Raw genomic sequence first — 20747 nt, forward strand, 5'->3', positions numbered from 1 at the left:
GTTTTTGTCTACTGAAAAAGACGGCATGTTTTTTTGGTTCAAACAGTGTAAGTAATGTTCTCATATGCATACAACTTGCTTTTGGATACTCACAATTGTTTCTGTGACAGAAAACAGTGGTTGTTTTTGTAACCTTGAGAGCTTTGTTGGAACATTATGTGCTTCGCACAGACTCGCACGAGCCGTCTTGTTAGTATTGAAATTTGAAATAAGTTTTAATTTGGTCATTGTTACCTATTAAACTCGTCTATTAGCTAACCACTTTTATCGAGCTAACTAAAATTAATGATATCGACCAAAAAACTTTTGATTAGCTTAAGACATGACATTTGGTCCCGAAATTCAAACGTTTTGCTTTTAATCTCAGAAAAATTGGAAATTAATTGTGAAAAAAAGAATTTAATTTGGTGTTGAATAAACTGCAGTCAAGAATTCAGAAGTTCACACAACTTCAAAGGCTTGTTATGCGTAATTCTAGTGCTAGGAGATGCCCTAAAAATCCTATTAGCCTCTGTTCTTTGAAATTAGTCTCTTTTTAATCAGAACTTTGATACTGATGTTAACTTTTTTTCCCAGAAAGCCTTGTTATTTTTATTGCCGAAATCAAATTGAATTTGGCATACGTTATTGTACAATTTAACCAAGAAATGAAACTTGCCATTAAATTTCAGATATTTAAATAAGTTCTGCAAAGTGAGTATCAGAGTATCAATTGATCAAAGGACGAAAATATTTGTGTTAGAGGTGGCGTACTTTACTTTGATTGTCAAAATTGTTGGCATATTTTTATCTTTTAAATTTGGTCATTTTTTGTCGAACAGATTGAGAGGGGTTTCCATGTAGCCCTCAACTTCTCATGATGTTAAAAAACGGTGTTCAAATTGATTTTTAAATACCGATATCACTAAACATTACATTCTGGCCCCCTCTTATTTATGCAATTATGAAACGTACGAAGAGAAGTTCATTCAACTAAAACTTGAACAGTTTAATTTTTAAAGCTGACGAGCTATACAAAAATGGATGATATAATTTAGTTGCCGACAGTTGAACAGTCTTTTAACGAAGTTTTATTGTCTTTATATGATCGAGAAAATGGTTTAAAAACATCTGAACAAATCATTGCTTGGCTCGTAGTGGCTGTGTAAGATAAAAACTAAAAATCAAGGTGAAAACTGACGTAGAAAATTGGATAACTGGATTTGTGGTCCTGAGCCAATGATTTTGTTTGATAGAACATCGTTTGACCATCTGCGATTTCGCTATGAAGCAAAGATTCCATATTTTTTTTCAAAATTGCTACTGAAAGCGATAGCCGATTTTAATAAAAACTCCCGAACAAGGGGAACAAAAATATTCCTTGCGGCAATACAATTCATAAGCGATATAAAAGTTGAAAAAAATAGTCTGAGGAGGAGCTCCAACAAGAAAAAAAAACAGTTCTGGTTGCACTTATCTTTAGTTTTTATATGAATGGTATTAACAGTGACGTAAACCACCATACACAACTCTATCAATACGAGATGGATACTATAATATCTTATTTAACTAAAAATAAAATGTAGCTTTATGCTTGTTCCAAAAAGTTTATCCATTGTTTTCAATGACAAAGAATATCCGCAGACTCAACAAAAGAAACATCAAATGAAATAAAAATTAAACCGCAAGAAAACTTTTTAATAGAAAAATGGCGCTTTTATGGTCATTTATAGTGCTCAGTTGTATGACTCAAAGCAATTAAAAAGAATATTGACTTCATCTGAAAAAAAAGCAAATACGGGAAATTTGAGCAACTTTTAACGGGAAAAACATTATGTTAGTGAATTAAAGAATGGCAACATTAAATACAGTTTTATGTAGAGACTAAAATTATTTTGTTTTTGATCCCGAATTGTAAACAATTTTTGAGTCCAACATTTTTAGTCCAAACAAATTTGTGAGAGAAAAGTCAGTCCAAAAAATTGCTGTTTTTCTTATCTGTAGCACAATTACTAAATTAAATTAACAATTTCTGAAAATTAACAGCATTGCAGAAGTGGATGCCAGACGAGCTCCATTGCACTTTTCGACTGATACCCATGTTACAATGCATCAACATCGAGATGCAAAAAATATTAAAAAGGGACAATACAAAATTGGACGATGTGTTATCTTAAATGGTAATAATATTGCTATGAAAAAATTTCAATATATAACAGCACCAATATTATCACAACGTATGGGGGAAGTTTATAGTGTGTTACAATCCATGTGACTGCTTCTTATACCTTAAAAGAAAGTGGCAAAAAGTTGTACAAAAAGCTGTTTAAAAATCGGATTCTTTAAACCAGTTTGATCAATACTTTCGGAAGCCAACAAAAGGGTTCCCTGCCAACATATAAATACGATGGGCACCCCGAATAACCGACGAGGAGTTAGAGGGATGCTCGAATTGCTTAACTCGGCACACGAGTCAGGGCCTAAAATTAAAATTAATCGCCTCAAATCTTTTAACTCGCATTATTATTACTCGAAAAATGACCAGATGCAACGTATTTTGAAAGCTTCAAAAAAGGTAGAACTTTGGTGTAAAATTGAAACAGCTGATTATAAACGTAAACTTACACGAGCCGCATGCTTAGTCTCATGGGCGCACCAAGATTAGACTAATCATTGTAAGCTTAATTAATCGTGGGCTAATAAATTGACAGTTTTATTCTCTGTTGAAACATCTGACAATAAATGAACAATCACATGAAGTTACCCGACAATTTACCTTTTTGATATTATGCTAAATAGTGTTCTAACAATAGGAACAATTATTGGCTATTTTGTCATAGTGGGCTTTTTGGCATTGGGTATTTTGGCCTGACACCTACTAATCTTACCTAATGCAGACAGTATGCATATGACACACATCTGAAGGCACTGAACAATTATGAATTTGGAGATGACAGGGAGAGTGTGGGTGCTAGCTGGGAGGTAGTCAGCCAACACTCCGAAGTTGATTATCTCGGCCAGCAAGATGGTCACTGCAAAAGATATCTTCTCTCCTGACTCTGCTGGGATTATGAAGGACAGTCCAGAAATGAGGTGAAGAGTTGTACTTGGTGCAATTAAAAAGACGGCGTAGAATTGAGGTCTATTTGTGTTTTCCGATTTACCACTTTCCTCTGTTAATTGAATCAGTAATGTTTTAAAATAGCAAAAAAATTTTTGTGTTGTTCTTCAAGTTTTGTTGGTTTTCCTGTCGATTAAAATTGAAGCAAAATTTTTTTAAAATTGGCAATTCTACTGGATCATTTCAATTTCTTAGTGAAAGTTTTCGTGCATAATTATGTCACGGGGTGTTTGGAAACGTAGTTCTTAAAGTCCAATCGCACAATTTTCAATAAATTCCTCGATCCGAGGTTAAAAACAGACAATAAGATAAGATTAGTAGCATTAGTCAACTCTGATTAGACTGCTCTCATAACTGAACATTTTCTCGCAATGGTGTTTTCGTTTATTTTATTTTGCGTTTTAATTTAAAATATTCTCCTTCAACAAGCAATGTAACTTTTCTCGGAAATTATACGGCCTAGGGTAGCTACGGCCTAGGGTAGAAATTATTTTCACTAGGGTAGCTAAAGTTTTCATCATACGAATATATCAAATTTCACGAATTTTTATGCATGTTGTGTCATGGGCAACTGGATTTTCCAGGCGTCGATACCAGAATAATTGAAACTTCGGGCTTGGTCTTCAACAAATTTTGTTGGTCTTCACCACTCGATGGACATAATATCAAAACCCGTGTTGAAGTTTCGCTGATTTAAAGATTACATATCGTTTAATGACCGTCCATACTCAATTTCTAATTACAATCCTGGTATCAAAAACAAAGAAATCTTACATGGTCCGAAGTTTTCATGTATGACTCCTAGATGAGGTCAAATAATTCATGCATAAAAAAGGTTTATAGCCCTTTTATGAGATCAAAAATCTCACATATGATCAAATTAAATTATTGCTGAGGAAATTAGTGAAAAATTGAGGAGGATGCGTGCCTTCTTTGGAGGACAAAGTTGATTTGCAAAGAGTGAGGTGTAAAGGAGCTCTGTTGATTGTCACTGTAGTCACTGCTGTTGTCTGCGAAGGTGTAGTCTGTGAACATATCACTCACCCACACCTGTATTGGTTTCTTCACAGTCCACTGATCATTGTCCTCGTATTGCAGCAGAACCTCGTCAGTTGTCAAACTCTCGCCTAAATACCAAGCCCTTTGTTCAACCCCTGAATGAAGTTTGTTGAGGTGTTATAAAACTTAACACAATTGCCGATCTTTAAAGTTAGAAAATATTTCATTACCTCTCTACATTGACAGATTTTCTATAGTTCTCAAGAACGTAATAACCAATTAAATTAAGTAATGACTCCAAAAATGGGAACAAAACCAGGCTCTCGATTAAACTAATCAATTACTTCATCAACCAACATACTTTAACAGGTTTGCAGATTGCGTGAAGAACTCATCGGTGTTCACTCCACAACCTAACCAGACCAGTATTAACCCAATTGAAGAGAATGCTAAGCCATTGCCTATCCGGTACTTAAGGTTACTGCAGAACTTGGAGTGTCAACTTAGTCCACCCCTCCATACTACATGGGTTAACCTAGCTTGCCAAGTCTTTTACGAGCAAGCAAACCTATCCTCAGATAGGTTTCACTTATTTGTTTCCCGAAAGGAGCGCGGGCGGTTAATACTCTGAGGATCCCGTAGCCTTGGTGATGTCCATAGCCGTCACTTGTCTCCCCGTTGTCATTGTACCGGCTCAACCTCGTAACTGTTTTAACATAACCTGCTTATTGATTGGTTGATCTTAATAAATGAAATGTCACCCAACAAAATACTTGTTAGAGAAACTGATCCTTATTATTACTGATTCTGTTTTAGTTTCATGTGAAGTTACCGATTACCCCTTTCGTACCTTAATTGCTTTATAGCGTGCAACAATCTTCTAAGTTCCCATCGTTTTTTAAAATAAAATTAATCTTATGTTCCAGCGCCTTGGAAACAATCAATTGAAGTTTTTATACTGAAATAAAAACTATAGTAAAACCTAACTCTAAAATACGCAATTAAACATTTGCAAAAAATTATTTCAATATACGAAATGGAAAATTCCACCGACGTTTTACAAAAACGAGAATAATTAATCTTAATACACTTTCTGTAACAAAAAATATGATAGTTGTACAATATAATGTACAACTAATAACAAATATCACCACGAGATCAGTTAACTCAATTGTCACCACGAAATTATAAATTATGTTTAAGAGTGGCCTGAAAAACCTGCTAAAATTTATCTGTATGTGTATTGCTAATCTTTGCGAGATTATGTTAATTCAGTCCGAGTATTGCCAAAAAATAAAAGTATCTTATGGTATAAGCGTTCTTTTGGGGGAAATTAAAGGGAGATCAATCACAACTTTGTATCATTAGCCCTGAAATGGACTTATAAGCCTTTTATTCTTGGGTGAGATTTTGAATTCAGATCTAGAAATGAGCATTTATCTCAATCAATATGTACCAAGTTAACCTTTCGGGTCAGTTTAAACTATTTCGGGATTATTTTTGAACTTATAATTCACTTTTGTGTTAGTATTAGTTCAAGGTCAAAATAAATTTTGTTCCTTTCCGAAGAAAAAAACTTTAGTTAAAATCTCCGTTCATAGATAATCAACTATATTATTGCATTTCTTCATTCTTATTTCACGTTCAAGCTTCATTAGCAACCTACCTCATTAAAATTTGGGTTAAAAGTTTAGTTCGAAAACACCACTGATATTCAAAATATCAACAAGAACACAGGTCCATTGAAAATGACGTGAGTTGTTCTCACGTTAACTAATTTATTGTCAAACCTCACTTGGAGTGATATGCTCCATATTCCTATCATTATTCAAATTTAAACAAATGGTCCGTTCCATCGTTCACTCAATGTTTGCAAATATTGCCAGATTAACCTCAAAATGTGGTTTTTTGCATGACTTTAAGTTAGCTGGCTTTGTCGAGGCAAAGTTTCATGGTGGTAACGACCTGCTTAGATCAGGGCACTCGGGACATTCGTCAGACGTCTAGAGTTTATCATGGCTTCGATTTCGGCCATTATGATATGATTTGATACACGGTTGATGCGTTATGAAAGCAAATTTTTAGGAGTAAAACAAATTAATTTGCAATGGGTTCCTTTTTTGTGCTATGGGTTTTTTTTTTACCAGAGGTCGATGTTTTTAATGTTTAATTGGTCTTTTTTGTTGATTTCCAATCGTTCCGATCTCACCATGAAGCTGTTTTAGAAGCACTTTTAGACGCAGAACACGACACGTTATAAAATGATCAAATAATCTCATAATAGAAGTCGAGTCTGGTAATCTCGACATCGTTTCAAAATATACGGAGAATCTGCTCCTGTTCTAGCTTTGAAATAGTTAAGCAACTGTAACTGGGCGTTTGCTTTTTTCAGCCATGTGGTTTTACGGCACCTTATATCTTGCCTTGTATCAGATCTAGACCAGGAAAATGATTTGGATCAGATTTCCGATTCTTTGCAGTCAGCAATTTCTCATCATTTTAATATTCTTGAAGCCCTTGAATTGTTTGAAAGCCAAAAAGTTTAAGCCTTTTTCGCCAAATCGACCATTTGCTCATTTGCAATTGAAGAATCACGAACATGACGGCCTATTCTGATGGAACTGCAATATTGTTCACATTCGAGTTGCTTTAATGTTGTCGTGGTCTCGAGCACGAGTAACAAGAATTTTATTATTTTAATAATTGAATTCAAAATGGCCTAAATGTACAAAATTCCACAGTTATTTATAGTCCGTATCAGTATGAAAATTTACAGATCCGTCTAGATATAGATAAACTGATATGGGATAATTTACACCTGAGTTGAGAACAAGTTTTTCCCCTTGCCGTATATGGCAAGAACTAGTGCAGTTTTTTGCCCTTAAAACATTGTTCTCCCTACCTGAGAACACGTCACTTCTATCTAGTAGGAGGATCGGAGAGTTGGTTTCTGATCATATCTGGTGATGGGAAGGTCGAATCTATCACACAAAATGATGGTTTATGTAAACTAATAAAATTGTGGTATGAACAATTTTGAATCAACGATTCGGTTCAAATTAGAAGCCATTATTCAATTTTACTTCAACAAACATCAGGTAATAAAGTTTACTTTATATATCGAAGTTTTAACTTAAGTTGCTAAGTTCGCCACTTCTCGATATATCACATCCTCCCTTCTTTTTTAAGCAAGTTTGTAGGGATAGCTTCTCCAAATCTTTCTGGTGGTTTTTTATTTCTGCTTGAAGTTCTCGTGGCCACTGAAGATTGTTCCCCTTCAACTACTGAGGATTCTTCAGTAGAGTTGGGTGATGCCACGTCTATGTCGTCCCTACTGCTCTCAGACTGTGAGTCAGTAGATTCAGTCTTGATTTCGTCAGGTTCCAGCCGTGCAATTTGGTTGTCACTAACAAGCACTGTCTTGTATGAATTCTCTGGCTGAATGAACGAAGTGTTCATTCCTTTACGGATAATGAAAGTAGCTGGAACCGTTGGTGAACTATTTGTCGGTTTAAAGAGAACTCGTTCACACAGATCAAAATCAGTGACTGCTGGAAGTCGTACTTTGCGTCCCAGTAGCAGTTCAAAAGGAGTTTTGCCCCGCATCTTGGAAGTGTTCCGATGTGCCATCAAAGCCCGCTGTAGGAGAGCGCCATGTGACACATTCAGTATTGGGCTCCAGGCTTGAATAGCCCGTTCCACTGTTTGGACCGCTCGTTCAGCAATCCCATTTGCCCTTGGATGGTAGATGGGAGTTTCCATCTTTTTAATCCCCAGTGATTCACACCATTGCTTTAGCTCACTGCTCACAAACTCAGGACCAATGTCTGATACTAATACTCTTTGTATCCCAAATCTTGCAAAGATTTGACTCAAATGCACCTTCACTGTTTGTGAGGTTTTATTTCCCGCAGGGACGGCTTGTATCCAACCTGATCCCGAGTCTCCTATCTCTAAGATATTACCTTGATCCTTAACGTAGCCCCAGTCCATGTGGAGTCTTTCCCAAACTTCATCTTCCGGCTAAGTAGATACTGTTTTCCCCAGGCTAAGCCTGTTTTCTTGGCATTCCTTAAATTTATTAACATATCGAAGAACATCTTGACTGATGCCGGGCCACCAAGCCATCATTCGAACTGCTGTTTCAATTGCATTTTTGCCTGGGTGAGTCTCATGAGCTTTGGCCATCACCATGGGTCTTAATTTGGTTGGAATGAAAGACAAAACTCCTCGAAAGATGATTCCATTGTGAATGGTCAAGGCGTCTTTCGGTTGTTCAAATCCTTTCTCTGCTTCTGAGCACTGTTTCCAGATGCCGCTTTTCATTCGTTTGATGACATCTTGAAAGAGTCGATTCGATCCCAGCTCAGTTTTGATGTCTGACTGGGTCACCAGGTCGGATTGGACGAAGTAGATATTGTCAAGAGCAAAGCAGACTCGATCATTGTCATCATCGTCGTCAAAGTCTAGTCTGCTCAAAGCATCAGCGTGGGGGGATCTGTTCTCCGAGTGTATATTTCAGTTCGAAGTCAAATTCCATCAGCGCTATCGCCCATCTCGTAATTCTTGCTGATGCTGTTTTCGGAATTTCTTCGTCTGGGGCGAAGAGATATTTGAGAGGTTTGCGGTCAGTCTGTAGAGTGAACCTTCTTCCGAGTAGGAATTGTTTCAATCTTGTGACCACAAAGACGATTGCAAGTGCTTCTCGCTCAATATTGGTGTAATTTTGTTCGGATTGTGACAACTTCCTCGAGACTTAGATCACAGGATGTCCTTCTTGTGAGAGTACCCCGCCTATGGCTTTCTCTGAGGCGTATGTTGTCACGGTTGCTTCCTTCATCAAGCTGTAAGGCTGTACAAGAGGGTTAGCACATAACTCGTTTTTTGTGGTTTCAAAAGCATTTTGCTCTTCCGTTTCCCGTCTGAATTCTTCTCTTCGAATTTCGTTTAGGGGTAGCATTTTTGTTGCAAAATCCGGTATCATTCGACTATAAAAGTTTGCTAAGCCGACAAAGGACTCGAGTTGTTTCATATTCAATGGCGGTTTTGCAATTTTGATTTTGTCAACATGTTTAGGATCGGGTGCTGTTCCTTCTTTGGAAACAGAGTAACCAAGAAAACTTACGCTTGAAACTTGTGTTGAGTTGGATTTCTTCCCATTGATTGTGAAACTTTTTTTAAATAGCCGACTCTTGACTGCAAGCATTCGTTTTTCGTATTGGTCTTTTGTTGTTACATGTACCAGGATGTCGTCTTGGAAGATAAACACACCCTTGATTCCTTTGAGAGTTGACTCAATGCAATTCTGGAAAATTGATGAAGAGTTCTTTAGGCCCTGAGGAAGCCTGCACATCTTGAACAATCCTTGCGATGTGTTGATTGTGCATATTTTTTTTGCATCCTCGTCCAGCTCAATTTGATAGTATGCGTCTGATAAGTCAATTTGTCCAAAGTAGGAGGCCCCATGGAGATTATGGAAAATGGTCTCCATGTCTGGGATTGAATAATCCTCGTCCATAACTCTGCCATTGATGTGAACTTTCAGGTCCACGCATAGTCTCAGAGCTCCATTTTTCTTCTGCTGCCACACTACTGGTGATGCATTTGTGAGCCCACCAGGTTTTACTGGCTCCAGGATGCCCTGTCGTACCATTGTCTCAAGCTTCTTTTTGACCCTGTCTTGGAGAGGTAGAGGTATCTTTCTTGCTTTGCTGAACATTGGCTGCGATCCCGGCATGAGTTTCACATGCGCTTTGTATCCCTTGACTGAAGGTAGTCTTTCATCACTCACTGCATTGATGCCTTCTTGGGGTAGTATGTCTCTCCCAAGTAGCCCAAATTTTTTGTCGGATTACACAACTGCTAGTTGTTGTTGCCTATACTTGCTTCACTCAACATCACATGTTAGTGATCCCAGAAGCGTCATTTGATGACCGTCATAGGCCTCAAGACGTCTGACTTTCCCATTTAACTGAGGTTTACCAAGCTCAGTCCAGATTAATGATGATATCACGAAGCTATCAGCACCGGTATCAACTTGCATTTTTATTTTATGGTCTTTTACTGTAATGTACTCCCATGTCACCGACATGTTAAACACGTTTTCCCGTGTATAGTTCATTCCCATTTCCATTTCGGATGATGTTTGACCAGACAACTTACCCTCTTCCTCGCAGAAATTGTTGTGCTGGTCAGACTTACCTGATTTAGGCTGGGTTTTACTTCTGCACATTTTTGAAAAATGCCGCACATTTTCACAGGTGTTACATTTCTTGTTCAAAGCCGGACACGGCTTGCTACTGTGTGGCTTAACTCCACATCTATTACACAAGTTACCATTGTTTTTATCACCAGTGAACTTTTCACTAGGTTTTCTGAAGGTCTTTTTGACGTTACATCTCACTTCTTCTTTTAATACAAATGATCTATTTCCTGTTGAAGAACTCGCCAAAGCCATTGCTTGACTTCTGAACTGTAAGCTTTGCGTCATTTCAGACAGAGACATCGTTAGCTTAGTTTTAATGCCGTCTAAAAGTCTTAATTTGGCCTCAGGGTCTCTCAAACCTGAGAAATATTTAATTTTTACCAACTCTTCCTCAGGGTTAGTTACTGTTTTAAGTTTTTCGAAGTCACAATAACGTGCTTCTTCTCTGAGGCCCGCTAGAAAATCGTCGTTAGATTCTCCAACGCCTTGGACAACGGACAGAAATTTAGCCCTTTCTGCCGTTTCTACTCTCTCTTTATGGGAAATATAGTTTTGAATAGCTTGTCTGATCTCTTTAAAAGGCGTATCAAACAATTTTTAGGGCTCATAAGGCTCCTCAGTGTAGGAAGTGCGCCCTGGCTGCAAATACTAAGAAAGAGATTAGTTACCTGTAGGTCCACGATCGTACCGTCGTTGTTGACTTTATCTTCGTTCTTCCCGGCATGAGTTTCACATGCGCTTTGTATCCTTTGACTGCAGGTAGTCTTTCATAACTCACTGCATTGATGCCTTCTTGGGGTAGTATGTCTCTCCCAAGTAGCCCAAATTTTTTGTCGGATTGCACAACTGCTAGTTGTTGTTGCCTATACTTGCTTCACTCAACATCACATGTTAGTGATCCCAGAAGCGTCATTTGATGACCGTCATAGGCCTCAAGACGTCTGACTTTCTCATTTAACTGAGGTTTACCAAGCTCAGTCCAGATTAATGATGATATCACGAAGCTATCAGCACCGGTATCAACTTGCATTTTTATTTTATGGTCTTTTACTGTAATGTACTCCCATGTCACCGACATGTTAAACACGTTTTCCCGTGTATAGTTCATTCCCATTTCCATTTCGGTTGATGTTTGACCAGACAACTTACCCTCTTCCTCGCAGAAATTGTTGTGCTGGTCAGACTTACCTGATTTAGGCTGGGTTTTACTTCTGCACATTTTTGAAAAATGCCGCACATTTTCACAGGTGTTACATTTCTTGTTCACAGCCGGACACGGCTTGCTACTGTGTGGCTTAACTCCACATCTATTACACAAGTTACCATTGCCTTTATCACCAGTGAACTTTTCACTAGGTTTTCTGAAGGTCTTTTTGACGTTATATCTCACTTCTTCTTTTAATACAAATGGTCTATTTCCTGTTGAAGAACTCGCCAAAGCCATTGCTTGACTTCTGAACTGTAAGCTTTGCGTCATTTCAGACAGAGACATCGTTGGCTTAGTTTTAATGCCGTCTAAAAGTCTTAATTTGGCCTCAGGGTCTCTCAAACCTGAGAAATATTTCATTTTTACCAGCTCTTCCTCAGGGTTAGTTACTGTTTTAAGTTTTTCGAAGTCACAATAACGTGCTTCTTCTCTGAGGCCCGCTAGAAAATCGTCGTTAGATTCTCCAACGCCTTGGACAACGGACAGAAATTTAGCCCTTTCTGCCGTTTCTACTCTCTCTTTAGGGGAAATATAGTTTTGAATAGCTTGTCTGATCTCTTTAAAAGGCGTATCAAACAATTTTTAGGGCTCATAAGGCTCCTCAGTGTAGGAAGTGCGCCCTGGCTGCAAATACTAAGAAAGAGATTAGTTACCTGTAGGTCCACGATCGTACCGTCGTTGTTGACTTTATCTTCGTTCTTCCCGGCATGAGTTTCACATGCGCTTTGTATCCTTTGACTGCAGGTAGTCTTTCATAACTCACTGCATTGATGCCTTCTTGGGGTAGTATGTCTCTCCCAAGTAGCCCAAATTTTTTGTCGGATTGCACAACTGCTAGTTGTTGTTGCCTATACTTGCTTCACTCAACATCACATGTTAGTGATCCCAGAAGCGTCATTTGATGACCGTCATAGGCCTCAAGACGTCTGACTTTCCCATTTAACTGAGGTTTACCAAGCTCAGTCCAGATTAATGATGATATCACGAAGCTATCAGCACCGGTATCAACTTGCATTTTTATTTTATGGTCTTTTACTCTAATTTACTCCCATGTCACCGACATGTTAAACACGTTTTCCCGTGTATAGTTCATTCCCATTTCCATTTCGGATGATGTTTGACCAGACAACTTACCCTCTTCCTCGCAGAAATTGTTGTGCTGGTCAGACTTACCTGATTTAGGCTGGGTTTTACTTCTGCACATTTTTGAAAAATGCCGCACATTTTCACAGGTGTTACATTTCTTGTTCAAAGCCGGACACGGCTTGCTACTGTGTGGCTTAACTCCACATCTATTACACAAGTTACCATTGCCTTTATCACCAGTGAACTTTTCACTAGGTTTTCTGAAGGTCTTTTTGACGTTATATCTCACTTTTTCTTTTAATACCAATGGTCTATTTCCTGTTGAAGAACTCGCCAAAGCCATTGCTTGACTTCTGAACTGTAAGCTTTCCGTCATTTCAGACAGAGACATCGTTGGCTTAGATTTAATGCCGTCTAAAAGTCTTAATTTGGCCTCAGGGTCTCTCAAACCTGAGAAATATTTAATTTTTACCAACTCTTCCTCAGGGTTAGTTACTGTTTTAAGTTTTTCGAAGTCACAATAACGTGCTTCTTCTCTGAGGCCCGCTAGAAAATCGTCGTTAGATTCTCCAACGCCTTGGACAACGGACAGAAATTTAGCCCTTTCTGCCGTTTCTACTCTCTCTTTATGGGAAATATAGTTTTGAATAGCTTGTCTGATCTCTTTAAAAGGCGTATCAAACAATTTTTAGGGCTCATAAGGCTCCTCAGTGTAGGAAGTGCGCCCTGGCTGCAAATACTAAGAAAGAGATTAGTTACCTGTAGGTCCACGATCGTACCGTCGTTGTTGACTTTATCTTCGTTCTTCCCGGCATGAGTTTCACATGCGCTTTGTATCCTTTGACTGCAGGTAGTCTTTCATAACTCACTGCATTGATGCCTTCTTGGGGTAGTATGTCTCTCCCAAGTAGCCCAAATTTTTTGTCGGATTGCACAACTGCTAGTTGTTGTTGCCTATACTTGCTTCCGTTCCACTCAACATCACATGTTTGTGATCCCAGTAGCGTCCGTTGATGACCGTCATAGGCCTCAAGACGTCTGACTTTCCCATTTAACTGAGGTTTACCAAGCTCAGTCCAGATTAATGATGACATCACGAAGCTATCAGCACTGGTATCAACTTGCATTCTTATTTTATGGTCTTTTACTGTAATGTACTCCCATGTCACCGACATGTTAAACACGTTTTCCCGTGTATAGTACATTCACATTTCCCTTTCGGATGATGTTTGACCAGACAACTTACCCTCTTCCTCGCAGAAAGTGTTCTGCTGGTCAGACTTACCTGATTTAGGCTGTGTTTTACTTCTGCACATTTTTGAAAAGTGCCGCACCTTTTCACAGGTGTTACATTTTTTGTTCAAAGCCGGACACGGCTTGCTACTGTGTGGCTTAACTCCACATCTATTACACAAGTTACTATTGCCTTTATCACCAGTGAACTTTTCACTAGGTTTTCTGAAGGTCTTTTTGAAGTTGTATCTCACTTCTTCTTCTAATACAAATGGTCTATTTCCTGTTGAAGAACTCGCCAAAGCCATTGCTTGACTTCTGAACTGTAAGCTTTCCGTCATTTCAGACAGAGACATCGTTGGCTTAGTTTTAATGCCGTCTAAAAGTCTTAATTTGGCCTCAGGGTCTCTCAAACCTGAGAAATATTTAATTTTTACCAACTCTTCCTCAGGGTTGGTTACTGTTTTAAGTTTTTCGAAGTCACAATAACGTGCTTCTTCTCTGAGGCCCGCTAGAAAATCGTCGTTAGATTCTCCAACGCCTTGGACAACGGACAGAAATTTAGCCCTTTCTGCCGTTTCTACTCTCTCTTTAGGGGAAATATAGTTTTGAATAGCTTGTCTGATCTCTTTAAAAGGAGTATCTAACCATTTTTTAGGGCTCATAAGGCTCCTCAGTATAGGAAGTGCGCCCTGGCTGCATATACTAAGAAAGAGATTAGTTACCTGTAGGTCCACGATCGTACCGTCGTTGTTGACTTTATCTTCGTTCTTCCCGGCATGAGTTTCACATGCGCTTTGTATCCTTTGACTGCAGGTAGTCTTTCATAACTCACTGCATTGATGCCTTCTTGGGGTAGTATGTCTCTCCCAAGTAGCCCAAATTTTTTGTCGGATTGCACAACTGCTAGTTGTTGTTGCCTATACTTGCTTCCGTTCCACTCAACATCACATGTTAGTGATCCCAGTAGCGTCCGTTGATGACCGTCATAGGCCTCAAGACGTCTGACTTTCCCATTTAACTGAGGTTTACCAAGCTCAGTCCAGATTAATGATGACATCACGAAGCTATCAGCACTGGTATCAACTTACACTTTTGTTTTATGGTCTTTTACTGTAATGTACTCCCATGTCACCGACATGTTAAACACGTTTTCCCGTGTATAGTACATTCACATTTCCCTTTCGGATGATGTTTGACCAGACAACTTACCCTCTTCCTCGCAGAAAGTGTTCTGCTGGTCAGACTTACCTGATTTAGGCTGTGTTTTACTTCTGCACATTTTTGAAAAGTGCCGCACCTTTTCACAGGTGTTACATTTCTTGTTCAAAGCCGGACACGGCTTGCTACTGTGTGGCTTAACTCCACATCTATTACACAAGTTACTATTGCCTTTATCACCAGTGAACTTTTCACTAGGTTTTCTGAAGGTCTTTTTGAAGTTGTATCTCACTTCTTCTTCTAATACAAATGGTCTATTTCCTGTTGAAGAACTCGCCAAAGCCATTGCTTGACTTCTGAACTGTAAGCTTTCCGTCATTTCAGACAGAGACATCGTTGGCTTAGTTTTAATGCCGTCTAAAAGTCTTAATTTGGCCTCAGGGTCTCTCAAACCTGAGAAATATTTAATTTTTACCAACTCTTCCTCAGGGTTGGTTACTGTTTTAAAATTTTCGAAGTCACAATAACGTGCTTCTTCTCTGAGGCCCGCTAGAAAATCGTCGTTAGATTCTCCAACGCCTTGGACAACGGACAGAAATTTAGCCCTTTCTGCCGTTTCTACTCTCTCTTTAGGGGAAATATAGTTTTGAATAGCTTGTCTGATCTCTTTAAAAGGAGTATCTAACCATTTTTTAGGGCTCATAAGGCTCCTCAGTATAGGAAGTGCGCCCTGGCTGCATATACTAAGAAAGAGATTAGTTACCTGTAGGTCCACGATCGTACCGTCGTTGTTGACTTTATCTTCGTTCTTCTCTGCGCGACATTTCGCCACAAAAGACATGATCCAAGCAGTACAGGTTTCGGCATTCTGCAGATCCAAGGTTTGTCGGTAGTTTGGTGGTCTGGACACCATTGTCGTGGTCTCGAGCACGAATAAGAAGAATTTTATTATTTTAATAATTGAATTCAAAATGGCCTAAATGTACAAAATTTCACAGTTATTTATAGTCCGTATCTGTATGAAAATTTACGGATCCGTCTAAATATAGATAAACTGATATGGGATAATTTACACCTTAGTTGTGAACAAGTTTTTCCCCTCGCCGTATATGGCAAGTACTAGTGCAGTTTTTTGCACTTAACACATTGTTCTCCCTGCCTGAGAACATGTCATTTCTATCTAGTAGGAGGATCGGAGAGTTGGTTTCTGATCATATCTGGTGGTGGGAAGGTCGAATCTGTCACACAAATTTATGGTTTATTTACACTGATAAACTTGTGGTATGAACAATTTTGAATCGACGATTCGGTTCAAATTAGAAGCCATTATTCAATTTTACTTCATCAAACAAGTTTTCTTTATATATCGAAGTTTTAACTTAAATTGCTAAGTTTGCTGCTACTTTGCTGCATTTCATTACCATTTGGATCCAAAGAATGACACAACGTCGAATTTTTTCTTTAATGAATAATCCTTTACCAATTGGGTAGAAAAACCTGTAGGGCCTCAGCTTTAAATCTATTCTATTCAAATTCTCACCATAAATTCATCAATTTTTGTTTGCATCTAATTCAGCTTTTACTTAAATTCGAATTCCGCTGGTTTTAAGGATCAAATGCGAGATAGCCGAGTCGAGGCTGGATGGTTCATTTACAATAACTTCAAAGTTTCTTACATATCGGTACAAGGCTATTCACAGCCTTACAAGTTTTTTTTGCCAAAAACTTGCAAGTTTTTAAAAGTTATACATGCAAGTTCTTATATGTCATTTTTTTTGGGTGGGGGAGACTATACAGACCATTGAGTGTCCAATTAGGCTTGAGTGGTGAACCAAACTTGACTGGACATGTGTGTTGGTCGTATGGGAATTTGATCATATTCAGTTTGCAGGTCAGTGTCACTGTCATCTGACTGGTGAAAGCATACACTGTACCACTATAGCCCACCCTCTGCTTCTCAAAACTCTTGAACTGCACGTCTTCTGCATTGAAGAGCACTGAAAGAAAACGCAAATAAAAGCAATACCAAGAATTCATATATACATAGTTTTACGCACATGGATAGTTTTACTCATCAGTAAGGACGTCAATTCAACTCAGACGGGCACGATTACAAAAATGAAGGGTTCAAAAATTGTTGTGATGTCGTTTGTGGGTACTGTTGTTCAACAAAAATCATCTGATGGTGAAATTACATTTCGTTATTTTTGTGGCGGATCTTTGTTATATTTGTTGCTGATCGTTATATTTGTTGCTGATCGTTATTTTGTATCACCGCTAAAAATCGCAAATCTTACAAAAACTCAACGCTCATGTTTTGCAGAAAGAAGAGTGAATTTGACTTATTACTGCTGATCTCACTCATAATTTGGACACTTTTTCAGAGCGCTGAATTTATGTAAATTCGCTGTTTTAAAACATATCTCTAGTCTAATCATTTGTTAAAAGAGCACGTCTAAGTTTCACGTTGTTGGACAAAAGAGTCAAGTTTTTGTTGCAATTTTGGCGGTTTTTGAATCATCTTGAAAGTTGCAATAACATTGGCAACATGCTGCAAGGGCACAAAGGGGGCATCAAGGGTTTTCGGAGGCATCAATTGATTGAAGTCTTTTGTCATCTTCTTTGAAATTGGCTCTGAAACTGTAGGCTGAAATGTTGTCAATATGGTCAGTACATCAATTTGTGGGAAAGGGGTAACTCACGTTGCCTAAAACCGGAGCGAGAAAAATCGAAAACAAAACTACGGAGAAAAAACCGGAAACGGGGCGAACGAACGTGCCGTAAGCCGTTTTTACCTTTACGACTCGTGTTTCTCCATCTCGTCCTGGCGTTGTCTCCATGACTCTTCCCAGTGGCCAAATGCCTCTTGGTGTTTGGTCTTTCAACACCCAAACAATGTCGTCCACTTTGAGAGGTCGATCGTTGCTGTTTGACCATTTCGACAGTCGGCTAAGCGTTGGCAGATACTCTTTCACCAAGCGTCGCCATATATGGTTCCTCAGCTTCTGCTTGTTCTTCCATGTCTTCAAGCTTGCAGGTTGCTGGTCTCCGAATTGTCCTGGTGGCAAGCTATTGAAGGGACGCTGGATAAGAAAGTGGTTTGGAATCAAAGGTTCCTCGTTGTCAGGCTGCTCAGCAACGTTAGTCAGTGGTCTGGAGTTGAGGATTGATTCTGTTTCCACCATAATTGTTAGGAAAGTGTCAAAAGAGAGTCTTCTGGATCCTAGAATGAGGAGGAGCGTTCTTTTGGCGCTCTGGATCAAACGCTCCCAGACACCGCCAAAATGAGGGCCGTATGGGGGATTGAATTTCCACGTTGTATTGGCTACTGCTAAAGCTTTGTAGATCCTGTCATTGTCCAAGGCTTCAACAGTTTTCTTCAGTTCTTCAGAAGCGCCAACGAAAGTTTTCCCGTTGTCGCTGTAGAGAAGTTGGGGCTGGCATCGACGACTGCAAAATCTTCTGAAGGCATTGAGAAACGTATTTTTATTGAGGTCTGGACACGTTTCTAAGTGAACTGCTCGCGTCACCATGCATGTAAATATTAGACCATAATGTTTTTCTAAAATGCCTTTGGAATCTTCGATGTAGAAGTGTCCAAAGTAATCTACACCAGAATTAGCAAAGGGGAACTGTGTTTTTGCTGTTGGAAAACGAAAACTAGGTAATGGTGCCATAATTGGTTGAATGTTTTTCGTGTCAAATCGTCGACATAACAAACAATGAAACCGTACGCTTGCTAACGCCTTCCGAAGGCCAATCACATGGTAACGTTGTTGAATGAATGCTTTTGTTGGTTCTGTGGACTGGTGAATACATATTTGATGGGCATGTTCCAAGTACAAACGAACAATTTTGTCCTTGGCGTGCAAAATTATTGGACGTTTTTCCAAATCCAGTTGTGTTGGTGCATACTGCAATCCACCACAAGATCTGAGTAATCCGTCTTCATCCAACAGCGGATTTAAGCATCGTATTTTGCACTTAGAATCTAGTTTGATTCCACGTTGTAAGGAATTAACGGTCGAATGGAAAAAACTGTCCTGAGATAATTTCAGGAGATAATTTATTGATAATTGAATGTCTTCAGTTGTGTATTGGTGATTGTTCGTTCGCATTTTCTTTGCACGATTAATTAGGTGAAAACTGTTGCAACTGTCAGAAGAAGTTTGTTCCATGTTGAGAATTTACTCGGATCGACTATAGGTTTAATTGTCTTGGGACTTCTCGTGACTGCCGCACATGTTGCGCGTGGTTTGTTTATCTCATTCTAGGTCGACCCGCTTTGGCAAAAAAAATTGGGGTGGATCTAACCACTTCTGCAAAATTTCGCTTGTCTCAAGACCGCGAGTTCCGTGATCGGCGGGATTGAGATAAGTTGAGATGTGATGCTATTGCTGGGGTGAAGAACTTTTATGAATTTCTTGCAATCTGTTTGAAACAAAAACATTTTGCTTCTTATTTGAGGCTACCCAGTCCAAAACTAATTGACTGTCGGACCAGAGAAAAATTTGGTCGAATGTCAGTGTCCTTTCTCTTTGGATCAGTTGTAGAAGGCGCACTCCTCTAACAGCGGCTTCTAGTTCCATTTTTGGCACACTTATTTGTTTAATGGGAGCAACTTTGCATTTTCCCACGAGAAAACATGTTTGTGGCCGAGTGGTTTGACTATTGGTTGTACGGAGGTAAGCAACGGCTGCCATAGCTGCCATTGAGGCATCCACAAATATATGAAGTTGGCTGCTTGTGATTTTACTGAAATTGTAAACAGTTCTTGGTATTCGGATTTCGGGCATGGCAAAGTAGCTGTTTAGAACCTTCTGGAGGTCATGGTGTAGTTCATGTGGTATCAAATCATCCCATTTTCTTCCAAGTTTCCAAATCTGCTGCAAAACCATTTTGATTCTAATTGTCAGGGGAGACAACAGACCGAAGCGATCGAAGATTGAAGATACCAAACTGAATATTTTCCTTTGTGTGTACACTGTTGCATCTTTAGGAAATTGTTGTAGGGGAAACATGACAAAATCGTCAGTTGTTATGTTCCATTTTTGACCAAGGACTCTTATGATCTCTTTTGTTGCGTCTTTGTCGTTGGAAGAGATTTCAGCGAGTACATCTGGTTCGTTCGAAACAATTTTTGTCAACCTGAAGCTACCATTTTTCAGGCATCTTGTTGTCTGTGATATGACTTTTTTAGCTTCTGAAATTGTTGGCAGGGACTGCATGTAGTCATCCATATAAAAGTGGTGTTTAATAGCGTTCAAGGCGGCTGGAAATTCACTTTTGTTGTCTTCTGCACATTTATTGAGCACATAAATTGCGCAAAATGGCAAACATGTTGCGCCAAAGATTAATCTAGTGAATTGGAATTGTCGAATGGAGTTGTCTATCATCCAAAGGAAACGAAGAGCAGACTGGTCTTCTTGTCTCACGGCAATCTGCATAAACATTCCTTCGATGTCTGACAAAACAGCAACCGGGTGTTCTCTGAATCTCAACAGCACTCCAACTAAGTTATTTAGCAAATCAGGACCAGTTAGAAGATTTGAGTTCAGTGATTCACCGCGGAATTTTGATGCTGCGTTAGCGACTCTTCTCACTTTTCCGGGTTTGTTTGGATTAGTGACTGGATGATGAGGTAAGTACCACATTGACTCTGGAGGTGGTGCTTGCATTTCGACTGCCTTGACAAAATTTTTATCCAAGTCTGTCTGGAGTGTCTGGTTGTACTTCTGATTGAGACCGGGATCGTT

At 39.0% G+C, this 20747-nt stretch overlaps 1 protein-coding gene across 2 annotated transcripts in view; it reads right to left on the bottom strand.

Annotated features, from left to right (window-relative positions):
* LOC142350239 (neuronal acetylcholine receptor subunit beta-3-like) overlaps positions 1–20747 on the bottom strand; it is a 32226-nt gene that overhangs the window by 2270 nt on the left and 9209 nt on the right. For both annotated transcript variants that reach the window (XM_075402022.1, XM_075402013.1), the window contains exons 3-5: positions 16791–16988; positions 4029–4227; positions 2868–3121 (exon numbers count right to left, since the gene is read on the bottom strand). In XM_075402022.1, coding sequence (XP_075258137.1) covers positions 2868–3121; positions 4029–4227; positions 16791–16988 — 651 coding nt within the window. The remainder of the gene's footprint in view (positions 1–2867; positions 3122–4028; positions 4228–16790; positions 16989–20747) is intronic.

Source organism: Convolutriloba macropyga, chromosome 1, assembly GCF_964194025.1.
Source record: "Convolutriloba macropyga chromosome 1, txConMacr16.3, whole genome shotgun sequence".
In the NCBI taxonomy this organism is placed as follows: domain Eukaryota; kingdom Metazoa; phylum Xenacoelomorpha; order Acoela; family Convolutidae; genus Convolutriloba; species Convolutriloba macropyga.